This window comes from Pelobates fuscus, chromosome 6 (assembly GCF_036172605.1).
Source record: "Pelobates fuscus isolate aPelFus1 chromosome 6, aPelFus1.pri, whole genome shotgun sequence".
Taxonomy (NCBI): domain Eukaryota; kingdom Metazoa; phylum Chordata; class Amphibia; order Anura; family Pelobatidae; genus Pelobates; species Pelobates fuscus.
In genome coordinates, this window is record NC_086322.1 from 141,046,511 (window position 1) to 141,067,425 (window position 20,915).

Genomic DNA, 20,915 nt, shown 5'->3' on the forward strand with positions numbered 1-20,915 from the left:
CGCACTATTTAAATAATTCCCAATAATTGTCATTAATAGAACTGGTATCACACTTTTGTTATCTACAACACTCACACTTATTTACTGAACCATGCAGATATACACACACTTAAAAAAGGGGAATTGGGGGCACACTCGGAACATGCATTTCTAAGTAGTAGAGCTGCTGTAGCGACCAAAATATATCCAAAATACGTATTGGGGAACAGTGCATACACATTTTATATTTTATATAGTTTAAAATGTTAAATGGCTACTTAAAATCCCCGATCTTAACAAACAAATATGGGGATTCAGTTACACCACATGGCCATAACGTGTTAAGCTCAACAGTAGGTCAGTGAGTCTTACACTAATTTAAACATGGTAGATGAGTATACTAACTGCAATACTACTGCTTAAACTACTTCCAGAGACTCTCCTTAATTTATCCCACACACACACTCTGACCCATGCAGACTCATACAAACACACTCACTGACCTATAGTGGAGCTGTTAAATGAGAGTGATAATATGATGCTGTTGGTTGAAGAAGCCCAGCCTTCCTGGTGTTTGTGTGCATGAGGTAACACAAACAGCCATGACACTGTCCTGTCATAACACAAAATTGTAAGTAACAAATACCTCTTTCCATATAAATGATTAACAAGATGTTGTGCAACTGAGGTGCCTCTCATAGAGAATTATTGCCACACATAAGCCCTGCAACCCAGTGCTTCAGTACTGACAATCTCTTTATATTACTAAGCCCCCCTGCTGCCCTCAACAAAAATTTTAACCCATTAAGGACACATGACATATCTGACATGTCATGATTCCCTTTTATTCCAGAAGTTTGGTCCTTAAGGGGTTAAACAGACTGAGTGTTTCTTCAGATCAACTGTGTGATTTTTAGGAATTTTAGCTTATTTTGCAAAGACCCACAAAGTTAACATGCCCAGTTGGTGCGTAGTAGCACCCTGAAAGAGAAGTGAGAGGTAGACATACTTACCTGAAGCTCTCATAAGTGGATACCTCCATTCAGGAGCAGATGCAGAACCTAATCGGAGGGGCACTGTTTTTTTTTTATGTAACAATGCAGGCCCAGGAAGAATAACAGTATGACATAGTAGGTTGCCAGGTTAACATACACTTTTTATAAATCAACCTAATCACATCAGGCTAGGCCTGCACTAAAATGTTGACTGTGCTAGACTAGCATGCTGAACTACACTGAGAATGCAAAGCCTATGTAGACAATAGTGTAATTAGACAAAACGTGGTTCATGTTTGATTTGTCGCTTGGAGACCGCTGGGTACCAATTGTGGAACAATGTGCACCTCCAAGAATGAAGGCTCACTGTCCACACGATATGCCAGCCCATGAGTGGGGGAATAAATAACCGTCCAGTGGCAGTCAGCATCTCAATGTCATAAACTTGGAAAGCCCTGGAGGCCAATGACTTCCCATTCGGAAGAATGCGAGCGGTCTGGTGCGTCTTGCTCATTCTTCGTCACTTGTTACCTGTGGCCCCGACGCTTTTGTTGCTGGAATGCTGAGGTTGGACCCTAGATGGCACTTTGTTTTGGCGTGCTTGTGGTGTAAGAAACAGTGCCCTGCCTAGCAGAGTTGCTAGCGAGGGGCCTCTCAGGCTTTAGTAAAATCTTACTTGTATTCAAGTCGGCAGCTGCTGCCTCTGCCCGCTTACAGCTGACATCAGAAGTGATTTTGTGAGCCAATCGCAATGCTTTCCATAGGATTGACAGACTGTCAAATAGGCAGAACTAGCACAAGTCAAACACAGCTCTGGCCATCAGCATCTCCTCATAGAGATATAGTGAATTAATGCATCTCTGAGGAAAGTTCAGTGTCTCCATGCAGAGGGTGGAGACACTGAATGGCAGTTCTGCCCCAGGAAGCACCTCTAGTAGCCATCTGAGGAGTGGTCAGTGGAGTTATCCCTAGGCTGTAATGTAAACACTGCATTTTCTCTGAAAACATTGCTAACTGCAAAAAGCCTGAAGGGAATGATGTCTACTGTAGTTTTTCTGGTGACTATAGTGTCCCTTCAAGGCAAACTACTACTACTACTACTGGGGTTCCTAGGCAGTAAAATAAACACTCCAGTTTTTCTGAAAAGGCAGTGTTTACATTAAATTAAAAGGCCTGCAGAGACAGAAAGACAGCAGAACTACATTAAGCAGTAGTGCTGGTGATAATTGTGACCCTTAAAATTGTAATAAAGCATAGTGTGTCTCTTTTTCCCTTCAGTACCTTCTTTTGTTTTGATTTAGTGATATCTTATTAAAGATATACTTTTTTGGTTCTACTTTATTATTTGTGGAGGCAATTACAGTAGTGCTGTCTCCTTTTGGAACCCCAAACCAAGCCCTCTAGTATTTTCTGCTCATTAGGCATATTAGAAAAAAGTGTTGAACATAATATAATATTGCACCAAACTGTTGGTTCCTGAGCAATTGCAATAGTAATACAACGCTACGGAATTTGCTGGCGCTATATAAATGATATTAATACAGCCATTTACTTATATGCCTGGTGTTCTGCAGCAAAGCATCCCTTCAGATCCATTGTCCTTGCACATTATCTATATGATGCATTACAACTGATTGTTAGTCAGTTTACCCTTGAGTTCCCTGTTTAATACTCTTCTTAATTGGCATGTGCAATTTTTTTTTCATCCCATAGCATGCACTTAAAAAAAAAAAAAAAAAAATCTTATTTAAAGTGTACTACCGGAAAGCATAACATTTTGTTGGGGGAAATATTTTTGGGATAGAAATATATTTGAAAGCTCGCCACAAAAATTATTCCCCACTCTACGTGTCCAGACCGCTACAGGCTCTCATAAAGTGGCACTTCTTAATGCCCAACCTGCATATCCACTGAATGGCCCATTTGGGTTCACTAAACACCAAACTGAAATGTATTAAAAACACATAGTGGCAAGTCCAATATATACACCAAATGCACGAGCAACATTTTAGCAGCACTGTGCCAAAATAAGATTTTGATGTCCCTTAGAGGCTTACCCTATTAGTACTTTTCTTTTTAAATTAGTATATGCTGCCATATTCGGATTATGTGATCAGGGCTCAAACTTTCCACTTATGGCTAGCCATTGGCAAGTGAAAGATTTAGCCCTGGTGACTGAGTTTCTACCCTCCAGGCTTGTATTGGCAAGTAACTTTTAAAGACAGGCTAATAGTCTATGACTGAAAGGCTGCCTCCTCCAAATACTGCATGAGCCACTGAATCCACTAGTATCCCTGTCAAGCCAGATATGGGTAAATCCTCTTATTTCTCGAGCCTGCCTGTTGGCATCTGGCAGCCTGTGTGTATTGCATGGCATATAGGTTGCCAAAAACTGATCTACATATTACCAATTTAGCTTGCATAATGCACAGAAATAGTTTTCAACAGCAATGACCACTCGTCCATACTTAATTGAACAAGGGCAAAATAAGTATTGGTAAACATATGTAAAATATTACACCCACAACAGTATTTCTGCAAAAATAATCCTCTTTGAAACTATTTCATGTAATGTTTTTACAAAAATAAATCTATACACAAAGTTGTAGTTATGTAGTTACTACACATGCGATTCACACACCACATGTTGCTATTCGATTGTACACATTTACTTTCCATGACTTAAGGTTCTAGGATTTTTTTTTTTTTTTAAATAAAAACACTATATAGTCAGGAACACAAACCTATATTCCTTACTCTATAGTGTTAAAAATACCACCTAGCCCCTCTAAATATAGTAGAATCTTACTTGCATTCAAGTCTGCAGCTGCTGGCTGTGCCCTGATCTGCCTGCTTGGATGACATCATCAGAAGTGGTGTTCTGAGCCAATCACAATGCATTCCTATGGGAAAGCATTGGATTGGCTGTGCTTGCCAAGGAGGAAGATCAGGGGCAAATCCAGCACAAGCCAAACACAGCCCTGGCCAATCAGCATCTCCTAATAGAACTGCTTTTAATTAATGCATCTCTATAATGAAAGTTAAGTGTATCCATGCAGATGGTGGGGACACTGAATGTCAGCTCTGCACATGGTGTTATGCAGCTTGCGGATAAAATAAAATGTCTGAAATAGGCATTCACAACAAAAGTAGACTTTCTTGATGGTGACAGAAACCATTGTATCGTTTGTTGCTTAGCAGCATTCTACTTATTTCAATGGTGTGTTGCTTCATGAAATGTACAGATGTGCATTTGTTTTATAAATGAGATGCCAAGCAAACTACAAGTGGAACAAGTTTATTGTGATGTAGGCAATGCAGATTTTACTTTGTCTTCTGGCTCTGTGCTTGAGCCTTCAGCACTTTCACCACAATCTTCTGCTCCTCAATAAGGAATGCCCTCTTGATTCTGGGGGAAAAAAAAAAAAATTGTATTGCAATATTACAAATTAGAAATAAAGAACGGTTAAGATGCATTACCACACTAAACAGCAAATCCTTCTGGTATAATTCCATCAACAAGCATTTAAAGTCTTATGATGGGATTCATGAGTTGAGCACATTCTAAATGAACATCAGACTTACATATACGAACTTCACATGATTTACCAAAAATTCATTAGAAAATTATACATATACACACACAAAATCCAATGGTGAGATAGATCAAAGTGTTCTGTTTTTAACAGTGGAGAAATCTCTAATGGGAAATTTCTGCTGATCCTGGTTTCTTTGGCAATTGCCCCATTTTTCAGATCAAACTCTTTGACCAATCTCTACAAGTTTTGGAAAGTATTTGCAGAGTAAATCACTAGTAATGTGCTTGTTTGCATGACATATAACCAAAAACCAGATTAACATGTTTCCTCTTGAGGAATGTCTAGAGTTAGTCGTGCAACTTGTTAAAAAGTGAAATCTAAGTACCGGATTATAAAAGCCAAGTTACTAAATAGTAATTGCAACAGTCACTTTTGTAGACATGGTCCATAGACTGGATTTATGGAAGGCTCAAAGCAGAGATGCCTAAAACGTAGTTCCCCAGATGTTGTAGAACCACAACTCCCATGATGTTTTGTGTGCCTTTAAAATGCCAAAGCATTATGGAAGCTGTAGTCTGAAAACATCTGGAGATCTACCTTTTGTGCACCCCTGGCTTAAAAGGAACACTATAGCAATGGGCATACAAATCTACACTTAGAGGTTCTCCTCCCCCATGCAATAAAATAAAAATGCCCTACCATTTGAGTGCCAAGGCTTCCTTGGCGCTGCTTACTTCTTCACCTCCTGCAACATAATAGGGGAGGCATGACCTCCACAGACGATGTCCAATCTAATACTCTCCCTATGGAGGTTTCTATATTATATGACCGTGTTTCACTTGGTCAGTCCAAAAAGACGGCAATGTAAAAAACACATTTATGCAGTTTTTTGTTCACAGACCATAAATTTGGCAAAAATATATAAAATCTGGTAAAAATACTAAACTGTAAACACACACTTATAAAATGTTTAAGAGCCACATTGACGAATTCTGCCCTCAAAAACTGAGGAGCAAAGCAAAACATCACAACCCCCAAGTACTAGTATTTTCCTTGAGTGAAGGAAAAAAAAAAAAAAAAAAACCCATACCTGTCACGAACACATTTTGCACACATGGATCCACCATATGCTCTGCTGACGTGCTTCTTTGTTTTGGAGAGTCTCATAAGCACTTTAGGTCTGACTGCGCGAATCTAAAATAGAAGAAAATGTTAAAAACCCATTCTCTGTTAGCAAATGCATATATGACCAGATATTTTGTTTGCTATGTTAAATGCAAATCATGGCCTATAAATCTTAACAGAACACTATAGCGCTAGGAATACAAAGTTGTAATAATAACTATAATGCTCCTTTGGCACTGCTCATCTCTCGGTCTCCCACGGCATCATGGAGACACATTCTTACGATTGCCAACACAATCATAGAAGATGTTAAAATTTGAGGCAACCAGAAAATATACTCTGGATTGTGTCCAACATAAAATTACCTAAATATGCATTTACAAAAATGTTTATTCCTTAACTTGTTTTACAAGACTGATAAATAATTTAAAACCGTCATGGATGCAAAATTTATTTTCCAGATGGGTACAGCCTGCCAAGTTTTGATGTCAAAAGGGTACTGCACAGAACATTGGGCACCTAATTACATTTGTTTTGTTGTGTGGTGTTTACTAATATCAACAAGCTTAAAAGATGACAATACCAAAAAAAAAAAGCAAATTGGAAATGTGAGCAGTTTGAACTGGGTGCAAAATATGCTGTATTATTTACAATATTCAAACATATTTAGTAGAATTAAACTGAGGCAAGTGAATATGGTTCTCCAACCAAATAGTAACAAAATGATCAGTTTCCTGATCTTATCTGTGATAGAATATAAGTAGTAGAGTAATTGTATGCATAAAATCAGTTATTGTAATGTTACAGATGTGAGTTTATGTGATAACACAATTCTGCAATAAGTGGAATGTGGTGTTGCACTTTACAAAAATAGATGTGGGTGTCCTAATGCCATGTACAGGCCTTGTGGTTAGCTGTTCAAAGATGGGTGCACCCACTGCAGGAGCCATACATAGAGACACACACACACATTCCAGAAGTGTGATCACAGAGACTAACATCTGTAACATTACAATGTTCAAAAAAGAGGGGATTTTCAAATAAGTCAGAAACCCATGGTTCCTTTCTTATTGCAACATTTTAGGTTTCTGTTCCAATTTGGTTCACAAATTTGCCCCTTTCAATGTATCAAAAGAAATGTAAATACACTTTTTATTTTTTTAGCAGGTTTCCCATGACATAAGCAGCTTTCTCATATTAAGTTTTGCTTTATATAGTAAGAAAATATCCTTCAACTTGTGAATGGACATTTTACACTAATATTATTCATTTGTCTAATTCTCAGAATGTAATGAGTGGTAAATTCGTCAAATACAAAAAAGCAAGAAAAACAAAAAGCATTTAAAGATAATTTTGGTGCATTATGGGCACCAATGTATATAAATGGAGTAGCAGTTTAGCAAATAAAAAATAGCACATGCACACAAAGCTGTGGCAAACATGACAAACTAATTTTTAGACATAAAATCTAATTTTGCACCACCGAAACATAGGTGCAAACATTCAAAATACTTACACCACGGAGTCTGCCTGGGCAGATGCCACATGCTGATTTTGGTGCCTTGCCCACTTTCTTGGTATATAGGTATACAATTCTGTTACCTGGTGTTCGAGACCTGCAAAGAGAAAGATACATATATATAGAAAAAACAAACAAAGCAAAACAAGAATTTGAATCACAAGTAGCAGCAATATGAACCTTTAAAGAAAGAAAAAAGAAGACGAAAAAAAACAACACTCACAGTCTGGTCTTGTTGGAGGTTGTGTTGTAGGACAACCTACGACGGTATGTCAGGCGCTGAACCATTTTTAGATCTGGAGAAGAATCATATCTTAGTTAATGACAACATTTCTAATTATTATATACATCCAAAATTATTATAATGCACGAGAGGAAGTAAGTACAGGAGGTATCAACAGTTTTACACTACTTGTCTATGGACTGAATTATATATTTAATTTCTTTTACTGATCTTAGAAGAAAAGACTAAGCTGTCACTACAGACTCAAGTCTGTTGTATGATCCCAGATGGCAGTACCCATATAAGTATTGCAGGGTCTACAGGGACATGACAATTTTGTTTCAAGACGTGATGATGACTGATAAAATTGCTCATCAAGAAAAATCGAAAGTCTGTTCACCTAAAGTTGGGGACAGTTACTCTATTTTTGCAATCAAAGTATGTAAATTATTCCAAGCTCCTTTTTGGCAAAAGGCCCTCTTTAGATTCCATTTCAGGATTTGTTTACATCTTTTTAACTCCTAAACTGTGGAATACAGGATTATACACTCCTGGACCATTTCTATGATCAAAACTGCAAATGATGAGTTGTCAAACTCTAGCTCACAACATTTTGGAGTACAAGCCTTAATAAAAAAATAAATAAAGAAATTATATATATATTTATTTTAATCCAACACTTCCAGCTCAAATATAACTATGGAGTTAAAAAATGTATAGTATCAGAGACATTCAAATACATAACATACTGAAATTTCCTATACATTCGCTACCCCCTTATGTAGTTTTATTAGTGTATAATGACAACGTGTAACTTTTAACAGTGATAACAGTACCACACTTGATTTATTCACTGAAGAACAAGGCATTGTTATCAGGAGTACTCTTAGAATATTCAGTGGCAAATAGAATAAAACATGCTATGTTTAGATCCTTTATATTACAGTAAGCATTTTAAATATAGAGCTGAATGTTTAGATTACACGAAGTGGGAATTAAACAGAGAGACCTCCAAGACTATCAGAGTTTGATGAAGCAACACAACTTCCCAACTAGGAATAATACAGCGTTGACATCAGATTTATTCAGGCCTGGACAGATTGCCCTGGATATTTAATGCTAAAAACCAAGCCCAGTATGAAGCCTATAATACAACTACATCCCTCTCACACAGCACCCTCACCGCTCCAGTGAGTCACTTTACTTGGATTATTTTTATTTCCACTGAAATCAATCACACTCTATATTGGAGTATATTGCCCCTCTCTCCCTCCCACCCGGCGCCATGCTAGCAGCAGCCGTGCACTGTTACCGCTGCCGGGCCGGGGTAAATCGACCTTAAACAATCAGCTCTACCGGGTCCACACCCGGCCAATATAGCGCTCACTGCCCCCAGACTGAGCCCAGCTAACACCCCGTGTGCCCCCCTGGGTCCGGCGGACAGACCCTCACAAGGATGGATGCGGATTAAAAGTCTCATACAAATCGGCCATAGACAGAGCAGCAGCCATACCTGGTACTGCCGACACCGGAAGAGGAAGGAAGGACGGGCGGAAAGAGCCAACACGAGAAATGTCCTCTGGCTCCGCCCCCTGGCTGGGTGTCTTCCTGCAGGAGAATGGCAGGCTGGGTGTAAGGTGCAGCACCGAGCGGGCACGGAGTGTCTCAGCCTGACTATCTGTTACATACTATAACCACTGCACTGTCATACTCACATTAAACACACAGCTCGAGTAATGTACTCCCTCTGCACTATTAACATTACATAGGCCTCCCAGACATGTGTTTCCGGGTGTGTCACACAGTCACCGTCCCCGTGGAAACAAGCTGTTATGTAGAAGTAGAACAAGCAAGGCATTATTATTATTATTGCCATGTATATAGCGCCAACAGATTCTGTAGCGCTTTACAATATTATAAGAGGGGAGGATTTAGCTATAAATAGGACAATTACAAGAAAACGTACAGAAACGATAGGTTGAAGAGAACCCCTGGTCAAGCCAGCTTACAGTCTATAGGACTATATAATTTATATTTAAATAATGTAATATAAATGTTGGTGGTCTAGTGCTAAAAAAAACAAAAAAAAAAACTTAGTGATTTTAATTAGCTGCTTTTACACTCTCAAGTTATCTTTTAAATAACTTTAAAATCTAAAATGTGTATGTTGTTATGGTGGAGCGCTCAGTCTAAGTCACTATGTCCTACCACCATAAATAATTGTTCATGTGCCTGGGCTCAGAGTATACTGTACATTCTATTGAAATCTTTAGTGCACATATATCAATATTCATGTGGTTACAGTATACACAGTATGTTACTGCTAATCGTGGTGAATTGCAAGTTTTGCAACTGAATGGAAACACATAGACAAAAGTCGCTGATTTATATGGGAGGATAGTTTGGAGTCCAGTCCACTTGAATCCTACATTTATCAAAGTGTCATTGGTTTCATCATATTTATTGAAGTGACCTAAAAAGTGACAGATTTCTAAATAGAAAATTCCCACAGTTTCTGTAGAAAACTTCCTTTTAGAATACTGGAAAATCTAGAGTGGCAAATTTTTTTTAGTGAAACAGCAGAAAAAGTGGCAGGACGATTTATAAATAATTGGCATTGCTAGGAAAATGAAAAAAAAAAAAAGACAAGTGATTTTAAGTAGCATTGTAAAATCTGAAATTGTATTTTTCTTTTTCTTTTATTTTTCATTCAAATTTACATTTGTCACTTCCAAAATGGTATATGCAGAAAATTGTGCTTCCAATTGTATCTGACACATTACAGACATGAGGTGATACAATATTCCTGTTGACTAGGAAAAGCAAGTGATAGGATTAGTAAACTGTAAATTCCGACTCCAACGCCAAAGATGGAATAAGCATAAACAAAATTAACCCTTTCATTGCTGAGGACCGACTTGGCCACTCCAGGACCTTAATGTACTTCTTCATGTGCCATTCCTTTGTTGCATTGGCTGTGTGTTTTGGGTCATTGTCATGCTGGAATACCCATCCACAACCCATTTTCAATGCCCTGGCTGAGGGAAGAAGGTTCTCACCCAAGATTTGACAGTACATGATCCCTTTGATGCGGTGCAGTTGTCCTGTCCCCTTAGCAGAAAAACACCCCTAAAGCATACTGTTTCCACCTCTGTGTTTGACTGTGGGGATGGTATTCTTGGGATCATAGGCAGCATTCCTCCACCTCCAAACACGGCGAGTTAAGTTCATGCCAAAGAGCTCGATTTTGGTCCGTTCTGACCATAACACTTTCACCAGTTCTTCTCTGAATCATTCAAATGTTCATCGGCAAACTTCAGACGGGCCTGTACATGTGCTTTCTTGAGCAGGGGGAAATTGAGGGTGCCGCAGGATTTCAGTCCTTCAAAGCGTAGTGTGTTACCAATTGTTTTCTTGGTGACTATGGTCCCAGCTGCCTTGAGATTATTAATAAGATCCTCCTGTGTAGTTTTGGGCTGATTCCTCACCGTTCTTATGATCATGGATCTTACATGGATCACCAGACCGTCAGAGACTGACAGTTATTTTGTGTTTCTTCCATTTGTGAATAATCGCACCAACTGTTGTCACCTTCTCAACAAGCTGCTTGGCGTTGGTCTTGTAGCCCATTCCACCCTTGTGTAGGTTTACAATCTTGTCCCTGACATCCTTGGATAGCTCTTTGGTATTGGCCATGGAGTTTGGAATCTGATTGATTGCTTCTGTGGACAGGTGTATTTTATACAGGTAACGAGCTGAGATTAGGAGCTCTCCCTTTAAGAGAGTGCTCCTAATCTCAGCTCGTTACCTGTATAAAAGACACCTGGTAGACAGAAATCTTGCTGATTGATAGGGGATAAAATACTTATTTCTCTCATTGACATGCAGATCAATTTATAACTTTTTTGACATGCGTTTTTCAGGATTTTTTTTTTTTTTTGTGTGTGTTATTCTGTCTCTCATTGTTAAAATACCCCTACCATTAAAATTATAGACTGATCATTTCTTTGTCAGTGGAAAAACGTTCAAAATCAGCAGGGGATCAAATACTTTTTTCCCTCACGGTAATTATTGGCTCTGTCAAACATCACATAGTATTCACAAATAAAGCCATCTCCTGGAATCCACAAGACTCCTCAGCTGGTAGGGAGGCTGCTACTGCTTTTGATCTTATTCTGCCTACTGGAGTCCTGCTTGCTCTGATATAGTACTGAACATAGTCAATGGGGTTTGGAGGTCTAGCAAGAAGAGAGGAACCAGTATCAACAATGGCTTGGCTGCAGCCACTGCATGTGACAGTTTATCTATTGATAGATATGTTTTCAACTGTGATCTGCCATGAGGTTTCTGCTGTCAGAGGTATCAAGTTTAAGCTTCCACTGTAATAAGAGGTTTCCACACCACCAAACTGAAAAAAAGCTGCCACTCTGTCCATTAGAGCTAAAATATGAAGAAAAGAGGTCCCAGGGAATGAGACCCTGACTCCACATGTTGTGTAGCCTAACAAGATGTCAAGCTTGAGAAAACCAAACTCAAGATCCCATCGAATGGAGAGTAGTACAGGAAAGAAGCAGGCTCAGACTGACTGAGTCTGAATATCTGGTTACTAATAGAAAGGTTTCTAACCTGCAAAGTATCGTATCCCAAGAAGCCAGTCATGCTGCCGGTACCAGTCATGCTGACTTTGCTTCAGGTTGTTGAGCCAAAGTATGGATTTAGCAGGTCTGTAGAGCCTGGGCAAACTGGTCCATATTGGTCCTGTTCTTCTATTAGAGTCTTATAATTTAGCCAACTGGGGGTTTAACCCCTTAAGGATAGAGGCAATTGTCCAAATTCTGAATCAAAACAAAATCTAGAATTTGAGCTAGTTGTGTGTTCAACAATCATTTACCTATTTTCTATATGAAATGGTATTACACTTATCATAAATAAATTTGTTCAGGAGAAATAGGATTTTAATTTCACAGCAAATATTTATATATGAAACAACATGTAAAATGAATAAAATCTATCTAATCTTGGAAAGTTACATGGTCAAATATAGGGTTCTCAACTTAAATTCTCTGTACTTTCTGCCTGGATTGTCCCAATATATAATTCCAAAAATCACATAATTATGTAAAAATAATACATAAATATACACATACAATGAAGTTGTGGCAGCCAGAACTAGTGAATACTAGAGGTGGGCCGCAACCTCTGAACTCTGATCACTCCTTCCAGGCAATAATAGACGCTTGGGAGAGATGTACGATGGTTCCATGCCAAATGGCAGCCCTGTGGGCGTGGCTGGAATGAATTAACAGCATTATTACCCCCAATACCAACGCAACCCCTGATGACTGACAGCCCCATGCACCAATAGGGTGTTATGTAGGCATGTCAGAATAGGTGTGTCTTTAGTTTGGCACCCTATTTAAACTGTGAACAGATTAATTGTCATTGCTCAGTTATTCTGTGATATTTCCCTGGAACTACCTGTGTTATTTCTGCTCACCTGGATTTACCTGACCTCTGGCCTGCCCCACTATTTCTGAACCATTGCTCCCTGGATATTCAACTACTGGACTGCCTGTCCTTGCCTTTGACTTGCCCCTGCTGAATTTGTGTGCCTTGGACTTTATTTTATAATTTTTGTCTACTATTGCAAGTACTGCACATTGGATTTCACATACCTAACGTGACAAGATGCCTCTTAGCATAAAGTATTTGTCTGGGTGCTGCTCCAACCAATAACTAAACATATACATATATGTGGATTGAATGGATTGGCTGCAGGGGGACTGCTTCAGTTGTCGGGCAGGTCCCCAAGATTGGATCCGGCTTGGAGGGTTTAAGTATTTTTTCTGCAAGGAGGGCACTATCATTGGGGCGTGCTATGCTTCTCTAATGGTGCTAAAGCCCTCCTTTTGAAAGACAGCTTAACTAACCCTAACATCTGAAAAGGGTTAAGCCTGCCGGGTCCATGGCTCTGTTGTAATGTCAGGAAAAGTAAAGTAACCCACCACACATGCTTAAACATATGCTATCCTAAAAGGGATAGCACCATATTAACTTCCTTAAGATGGCCATGCTTGACGCAGTGCCTATAGTAGGTGAAAATAGCAAATTCAAGGAGCAAGCTAAGATCAGCAATTCCAAAAATATACAGAAACCTAGTGCCAGGCCGGGTATAGTTATAATCAAAACGGGTGTGTGTCGGAGAATCTATAACTTTCTCATATCAGTCTGGTCTTACAGATATGGAAAGCCTAGAACCCATAACTCTCAACCATGATATCTCCTACATTAGTACTTACTCACATTATCTGAACTTTAGTACATATCTGACCTAACAATAATTAATGTTATCTACTTCTTATTAATGTGCTATTGCACTACCTCTTTCTCTAAAGTAACATTGTTCATAATGTTATAATAACAGGAATGATTACTTTACTGAGAGGGTAGTTGATGCATGGAATAGCCTTCCAGCTAAATTGGTAGAGGTTACCACAGTAAAGGAGTTTAAGCATGCATGGGATAGGCATACGGCTATTCTAGCTATACGATAAGGCCAGGGACTAATGAAAGTATTTAGAAAATTGGGCAGACTAGATGGGCCGAATGGTTCTTATCTGCCGTCACATTCTATGTTTCATATTTTAGTTACAGCAAGATACATTTTTGGAATAATAATGCTTATTAGGCTTCATGACATCTAAAACATTTACATTGTAGTGTTATCAGCACCAGTTGATGACATCAGACTAAATAGCTTCTTCCTTTTTGGTGACCATTTATATCCTGAAAACTGATACAATCTGAACATTTTATTTCAACCACTCTCATAAGTACTGTAACTCCAAACTCCGATTTAATATAACTCAGTTATATCATTGTAATCTGTATGTTGTATCGCCTCTGCTCTCAGTGTCCCAGATTTCCTCCTTTTTTTTCTCTTAATTAATTATTTTCTGGAAGCAGTTAGATGATATCACATACTCACCAATCAAGAAATTTCCTTTAATCTTTTTTGATAGGTTAACTTGCAGTAAGGTTATGCAGTTATTCTCAGCAACCTATATTAGCAACCTATATCATCTTCCCCTCATCCATTAATATGTTCAATGCTTTCCTATGGGGATTCCGGCGACGCTGGAGGTCCTTATGCATAGCGTGAGGATGTCCAGCGTAGTTTAAAACACTTTTAATGTTTTAAGAACACGGAAGTCCCTCTAGTGGCTGTCTGATTGACAGCTACTAGAGGAGAACTTAACCCTGCAAGGTAATTATTGCATTTTATAAAAATAAGGCTGATGGGAATTGGCACCCAGACCACTTCAATGGGCAGAAGTGGTCTTGGTGCCTGGAGTGTCCCTTTAAGCACCAGGACAATTATTGTCCTGACTATAATGCTTTTTATTATTGTTTTAATAGGAAAGAGTTTCACTAGGGGGAATACATGGATATTTTATGTGAGCTATTGCAGAACAAAAGCTCACTTTGGTTTAAGCTACACAAACTGATTACAGAAATACCCCAACTTTAATTTGATAGTTTTTGGGGAAAATTGAGACTAATGTGTGAATCTGTTTGAATGTTTTTGAATGCACTATTTGTGTTGAAATGTTTATGCGCAAAAGTGTGAAAAATGTGATTGGAAACAATAAACACTTAAAAAAGTTCTGGCATTGTTATCCATTGACAGACAGCCCTAGCAGAGATTTGCACGCCTCAAGGATCTGACAGCCTAATATGACATCACAAATCCTGTTAGAGCAGGCTAAGCGTATCAATGGGGTCTATAACCAGAAAATCTTGGCATTATTATTGTTCAGCATCTCAGCAGCATGTCCAACCAATTATAAATAGGGGGTTGGAGTGGGGGAGTAATGTTGCACATGGAAGACACTATGTGTACTTTCTTTCAACACACGTGTATACAAATACCATAAAAAAAAATTTATTGCAACAAATACTGCAGGTGTGGATCCAGAACCCAAATCTGGGAGGGTTTTACCTTTAGAGAATGGACTCATACATTAGCACAAACACTGATACATATACACACGTACAAACGTAGAAACAGTGAAAAATACCTACATCTGCTCCCACATATACACAGATTTATACACATGACTAAAAACGAGCTTCTACACCCACATGAATGCAATCAAACACAGACATATACAACCAGAGAGAGAGAGATACACAAATTCAAATATAGAAAATGGCTACAGAGTTTTGATGGGGGCGCTTATTCATTCCACCCCTGCTGGTGGCCAGACATAAATGCCCCTGAATTCTCCAGGTAAGCATTTGCCCTGATACCCCTTTTGGAATCTGCCTAAGAAACACTGGGGGCACAATAGACGAGCCTCCATTGGCAATTACAGAGCCTGGGAGTCAATTGAAGTCTTATTCTGCACTACCTTATTTGTAAAACATCAAACGATATCCCAGTACACTTTGATAACAATGTACACTGTTTAAAGAGGCTTTCTCTAACCTTGTCACGTGGGCTGCAGCATCAAATGATTGTGACAAACTGTCACAGTAATCAGATAACGAAGACAGTCTCAAACAAGACTACTGCTAGACTGGCTCATGCTTGAGGCATCCTGATACATACTTTGATTGGCATGTATTGGGACTCCAATACACCACCAATTTTGCCCTGTGGCAGGGGTTCTCAAGAACCCCCTAACTGTCCAGGATTTAGGGATTACCCTATTGTGTCTAAAGTGTTCTTTTTATTTTTTCTAAAAACACCTCAACTTGGCAATCCCTAAATCCGGGACTGTTAGGGGGTGAGAAAGAGAAGAAAGGAAACCGCGCCCTATGGGGTACTTGAGAACTGGGTTGGGAACTGCTGCCCTATGATAATTGGCATGTGACAGCTTCGACATAATGCCACATTAAACAGATGCCTGGGGCCCCTCACTGGTTAAGGGCCCAGAGGTAGGCAAAACTCACAATCAGAAGGACATCTGCCATCAACAAGTGCTTAAGTGACAGGAATGTACAATGTATATCACCCGTCACAAGGGGTTAAATCAAATGTACGCAAAACTAATTTTTTTATTATTTATATAGCGCCATCAGATTCCGTAGTGCTGTACAATGGATATCAATTATCATTCAAAGATATAGTGTAAATATGAAATGGGTGGTTGTGGAGACTCTGTAGGACAAGCATGTCAAACTCGCGGCCCACAATTAACATCTTTGCGGCCCTGCGAGCCGCGAGTACATGCTTGGTGTTAAAGCAGAGTAGGCACCGGCTTTCTCCACATTGCAGGTGCCTACTCTGCTAAAATGTACCCGACTGGAGAGGGAGCAGGACGCTGGCGGCAGCGAGGGAGCTCAGTCTTCCTGCTCCTCACTGCTCCCTCCCGCGCTGTCTATAGTGATGCAGAGTGCCGGAATATGACATCATATATGACCCGGCATCACTAAATTGCGTGCGAGGAGCAGAAAGGATATCTCCAGATAGAAGATCCCAGGGAATGATGTGAGTGTGTGCAAGAATGTGTAAATGTGTGTGTCTGCCAGTGAGTGAGCTTATGTCTGTCTGTGTGTGTGTCTATGTGTGAGTGTGTGTGTGTGTGTCAGTGAGTGTGTGTGTCAGTGAGTGTGTGTATGTCGGTCAGTGTTGCGATGGACGCGGCTGGACAGTGGAGTACCTGGAGGAGGTACGTCACATTCCGAAAAAAATCTATCAATATTGAAGTTGCTGTTTAGTAGATACGTGAGTGCGCTGTTTAGGTGAGTGCAACCCCCTAGTTTCATATATATATTGCTGTTTAGTAGATAAGTGAGTGCACTGGATCTTGTGTATTATATATATATATTATTTTTTGCAGCACAACAAATGCAGAAACTCCCTTTCCAAATATTCAGTTCAACTGAATGCTGTAAGTATCCTCTCGAGGAGTATAGAGCCTGTGATAAAAAAGCAGAACCAGAAACATCTAAAAATAAGCAGAACCACAGCCAGGCATTAAAGTGTGTCTATATTATTGTTGTCTTTTTTGATGGATATGTTAAGTGAAAAAGGGTATGCTTTTATATCTTAATTATAATTTACTGAAGCAATTAATTATGCGGCTGTACTCCCACTTCAATTTCAATGAGTATGTCATTACTCAGCTCCATATTTTGATGATATAAGATTATGTATGTTCTTTCACAATGAACAACAATATAATCCATTTCCTCGTTGCCTAATCCTGTCAACGTGTTCTGCAGCGTAACTTTAGCATCTTATATATTTATTATTTCTTTTTTTTTTTTTGTCAGGAAAATTTCAATTTGCATCTTGTTACAAGATAAGTAAAGTTATCATTGCAATTCTAATTAAAAAGGATGATTGACAAAGGTAGCACATCAAAGAGCAGAAAGGAATATGATAAGTCAAAGTCTTATTAATTAGTACTCGTACAAAAAAAAAATTCTGGGACGTCAAGCTGAGGCTGCTTCTAGAGAAAGCCCGCAAAGGGAAGGGAGGGGGAGAAAGGCAAGCTAAGAAATGCATTTCTCTTTGAAGTTGGCAACAGAGAGTGTGATAGAGGTAATTGTGCCTGACTATACGCAGTAATGAAGCGCAGGAGATCTGTGCTTGGAATCGAAGGAGAGATGCTAGTAACGAATGTGGCTGAATCCCCCCGCTGCGCAGGAACAGAATGCCGAGCTTCCTAATTGACCCAGTCTCTTTCTCTCTTAGGAGCACACTGTTATTATTTATTAATTTTTAATATCTGAATTATTTACATCCTGGGAAATTATATCTGACAGCACCAAGTTAATGGAGGATGAAAAGCCTGGCTTCTAAAATTAGCAGAGATGTAGGCTCAGGCATCTGAATTTAATGATTTTGGAAAGGAAAATTGATTTCACACAGCGTGTCACTTTACACTACTTTAGGGATACACTAGCTATTTGATTATTTGAGAAATAACCAAGTGAACGTGTATTTGAAGTGTAAATGAATCACAGCGTCTCAGCTTTCTATTTTTTATTTTCTAATACGAGTTCTAAGTTTGGTTAAAGTCGAACGTTGCAGAAGATGCAGTAGTGGTATAGCACGTGCCCAGTGAGCGGTCTGTGCCAGCTGGTTTACAGTTCAATTACCAATAAACATACCAGCACACTGCGGTCTTTAAAATCAACAGGTCTTCAAAACTGACATCAAACTCATTCATTTACAGGTTAGGTCTCTTTTACAGCAGCAACAAAAAGATTGTTATATTAAAGCAAATCATACTTTATCACTTGCACTAAGGAGAGGGCTAGCAATGGGGGGGAGGGGGGGAATTGCCCCTTGGGTCAGTAGAGTAGATGGGTTTGTAGGCTGCTGTCTACACAATACTAATATATATTATGTAGCAACATGCCTCCAACTGTCCTGACTCTGGTGTGATAGTCCCAGTTGTCCCTACTTAGATTCCTAAAGTTCCACTTTCGGGGACACCAGGGAACTGTCCCGACGATGCATAGCGAGTGCATTATTAGACATGCGCATGCTATGTTCAGGACATTAGGATCATACAGACAGCACTGAAACAGTGCTCCCTGCATGGTCTGCCCTCAGTGGGCTGGCTTAAATGATGCCCATTTGAGAGCGGAGTTAAAGGGATAATGTAGTGCCAGGAATACAAAGCTGTATTCCTGACACTACCGATCCCTCTGCCTCCCCCCTCCCTCACGCCCCACCCCCTTCTGTACTGGATCGAAGCTCCGACCCCTCCTCCGTCCTGTGACTAGCCAGGTCTAATACGCATACGCAGCAAATGCCGTGTGCCCATTAATCACTGCGTGCACTGAATCAATGCTTTCCTATTGGGAAAATCTGACTCTGGAGGTCCTCATGCAGAGCGTGAGGACGTCCAGCATCAGATAACGGACCAAAAGTCTGTTACAATTCCGGAAGCGCCCCCAGTGGCTGTCTGTTAGACAGCCACTGAGGGCAGACTTAGTGCTGCAATGTAAACATTGCAGTTCTTTGGAACTGCAATGTTTAACATTGCAGCACTAGGTGCAAAAGGGATACAGCACCCAGACAAATTTAATGAGCTCAAGTGGTCTGGGTGCCTACAGTGTCCCTTTACCACCCGTTACCTCCCTCCTACTGGAGTCCCGAGTCTCTGAATGCCAGAGTTGGTAGATATGTAACAATATGTTCACTATCATTGTATTCAAGTTCTTGCAGTTTCAGTATTAGCACTTTGGCCCTCCCCTCTGAAAAATGTTCTGCACATATACATGCCTACCATCCTTGGACCAAGGGCATGACGCTTTTGAGAGCTTGCTTGTGATTTAGCAGTCAAAGCTAGACTTACGTATGGTATAAAAAAATCAGTCCATCTGAACCAATACATGTAAAAAAATGTAATAAAAAAAATGGTTCAAACAAATAAAATGCATGTGCCGTTATGTTTCTGACAAATTTAATGTAATTGTTTTGAGAAAAATTATTCATACAAACCAAAAATGAGCAACAATGCAAAAATGGCTAAAACTTTACCTAGGTAATAGCTACACAATATCAGGCATTTTTTTGCAACACCAGTTGTGAGTTGTCATAATTATATATCTGTATTGAAAAATTATTAAGTTAGAACTTAACTTTTGTTTTGCAATCTTGTAAATTAAGGAGCAGCAGCAGGAGTAATTTTAAATAAAAAAAAAGGAAAGGAAAACGTGTGCAACTGACAAAAACAAGAATTAGGTGATTTCTTTCAACAGATGACAGAGCATCAGGGGATTTTCTAGGGTCTAAAATACAAGGGGCTTAAGAAAAATATATTTGGTGATCCCTTTCTAAAGCCCCACCCCTTGCCCCTATTCAAACCGCATTAACACGTCTTGTAACACACTTACTGTTACTCAGAGAAAATGTCAATTTTGACCTTAAACTTGAATTCTCACTTTAGTGAATAACCCTAATAGCCTAATCACCTACCACAGATGCATATAGATATGCAGCATCTGTTAAGCAAATGCAAGCCACACTATGCAGTTCCTCTTCAGTGAGGAAAATCTGCCATTTTAACAACATTTTCACAGGAAAAAAATTAAGCTTATATTTATTTGTATCTCCAACAAATGCAATACATACATACAATACATACACACAGACTACTGAATACAGTCTCAGACTGCTGAATACACACGCACAGAATGCTAAATACACACACAGACAGACTGCTAAATACACACACAGACTGCTGATTACATAGACACAGTCCGCTGATTACATACACACAGTCCGCTGAATACATGCACACAGTCCGCTGAATACACACACACAAACATCCACACAGACTGTCGAATACGTACTCACAGACGCTGAATACACACACATACAGACTGCTGAATACATACAGACTGTTGAATACACACACACATACTGCACTGAGGGGTGCAGTGTATGTGTTTGTGTGTATTCAGCTGCTGAATACACACACTGCTGAATACACACACGCAGAATGCTGAGTACACACAGACTGCTGAATACACACACACACAAACAGACTGCTGGATACACACAC

At 39.4% G+C, this 20,915-nt stretch overlaps 1 protein-coding gene and 1 pseudogene across 1 annotated transcript; both read right to left on the bottom strand.

Annotated features, from left to right (window-relative positions):
- Window positions 1-4,256: 4,256 nt before the first annotated feature.
- On the bottom strand, window positions 4,257-7,489 carry RPL34 (ribosomal protein L34). Its single transcript, XM_063460060.1, has 4 exons — window positions 7,381-7,489; window positions 7,155-7,254; window positions 5,604-5,707; window positions 4,257-4,383 (listed from the first exon to the last, which is right to left on the bottom strand). Exons 1-4 carry the CDS (start codon window positions 7,443-7,445, stop codon window positions 4,299-4,301), a joined length of 354 nt encoding a protein of 117 aa, XP_063316130.1. The 5' UTR covers window positions 7,446-7,489; the 3' UTR covers window positions 4,257-4,298.
- Window positions 7,490-9,703: 2,214 nt separating this feature from the next.
- Window positions 9,704-20,915, bottom strand: part of LOC134566101 (pepsin A-like) — a 35,646-nt pseudogene continuing 24,434 nt past the window's right edge.

Bases quoted from the DNA above. Each gene is read 5' to 3' on its own strand.
- RPL34 (XM_063460060.1), bottom strand. From the start codon at position 7,445: ATGGTTCAGCGCCTGACATACCGTCGTAGGTTGTCCTACAACACAACC. The intron at 5,708-7,154 runs GTAAGTATTTTG...CTTCTATTTTAG, and splicing joins GCCCAGGCAGACTCCGTGGT to ATTCGCGCAGTCAGACCTAA. The intron at 4,384-5,603 runs GTATGGGTTTTT...TTTTTCCCCCAG, and splicing joins GCAAAATGTGTTCGTGACAG to AATCAAGAGGGCATTCCTTA.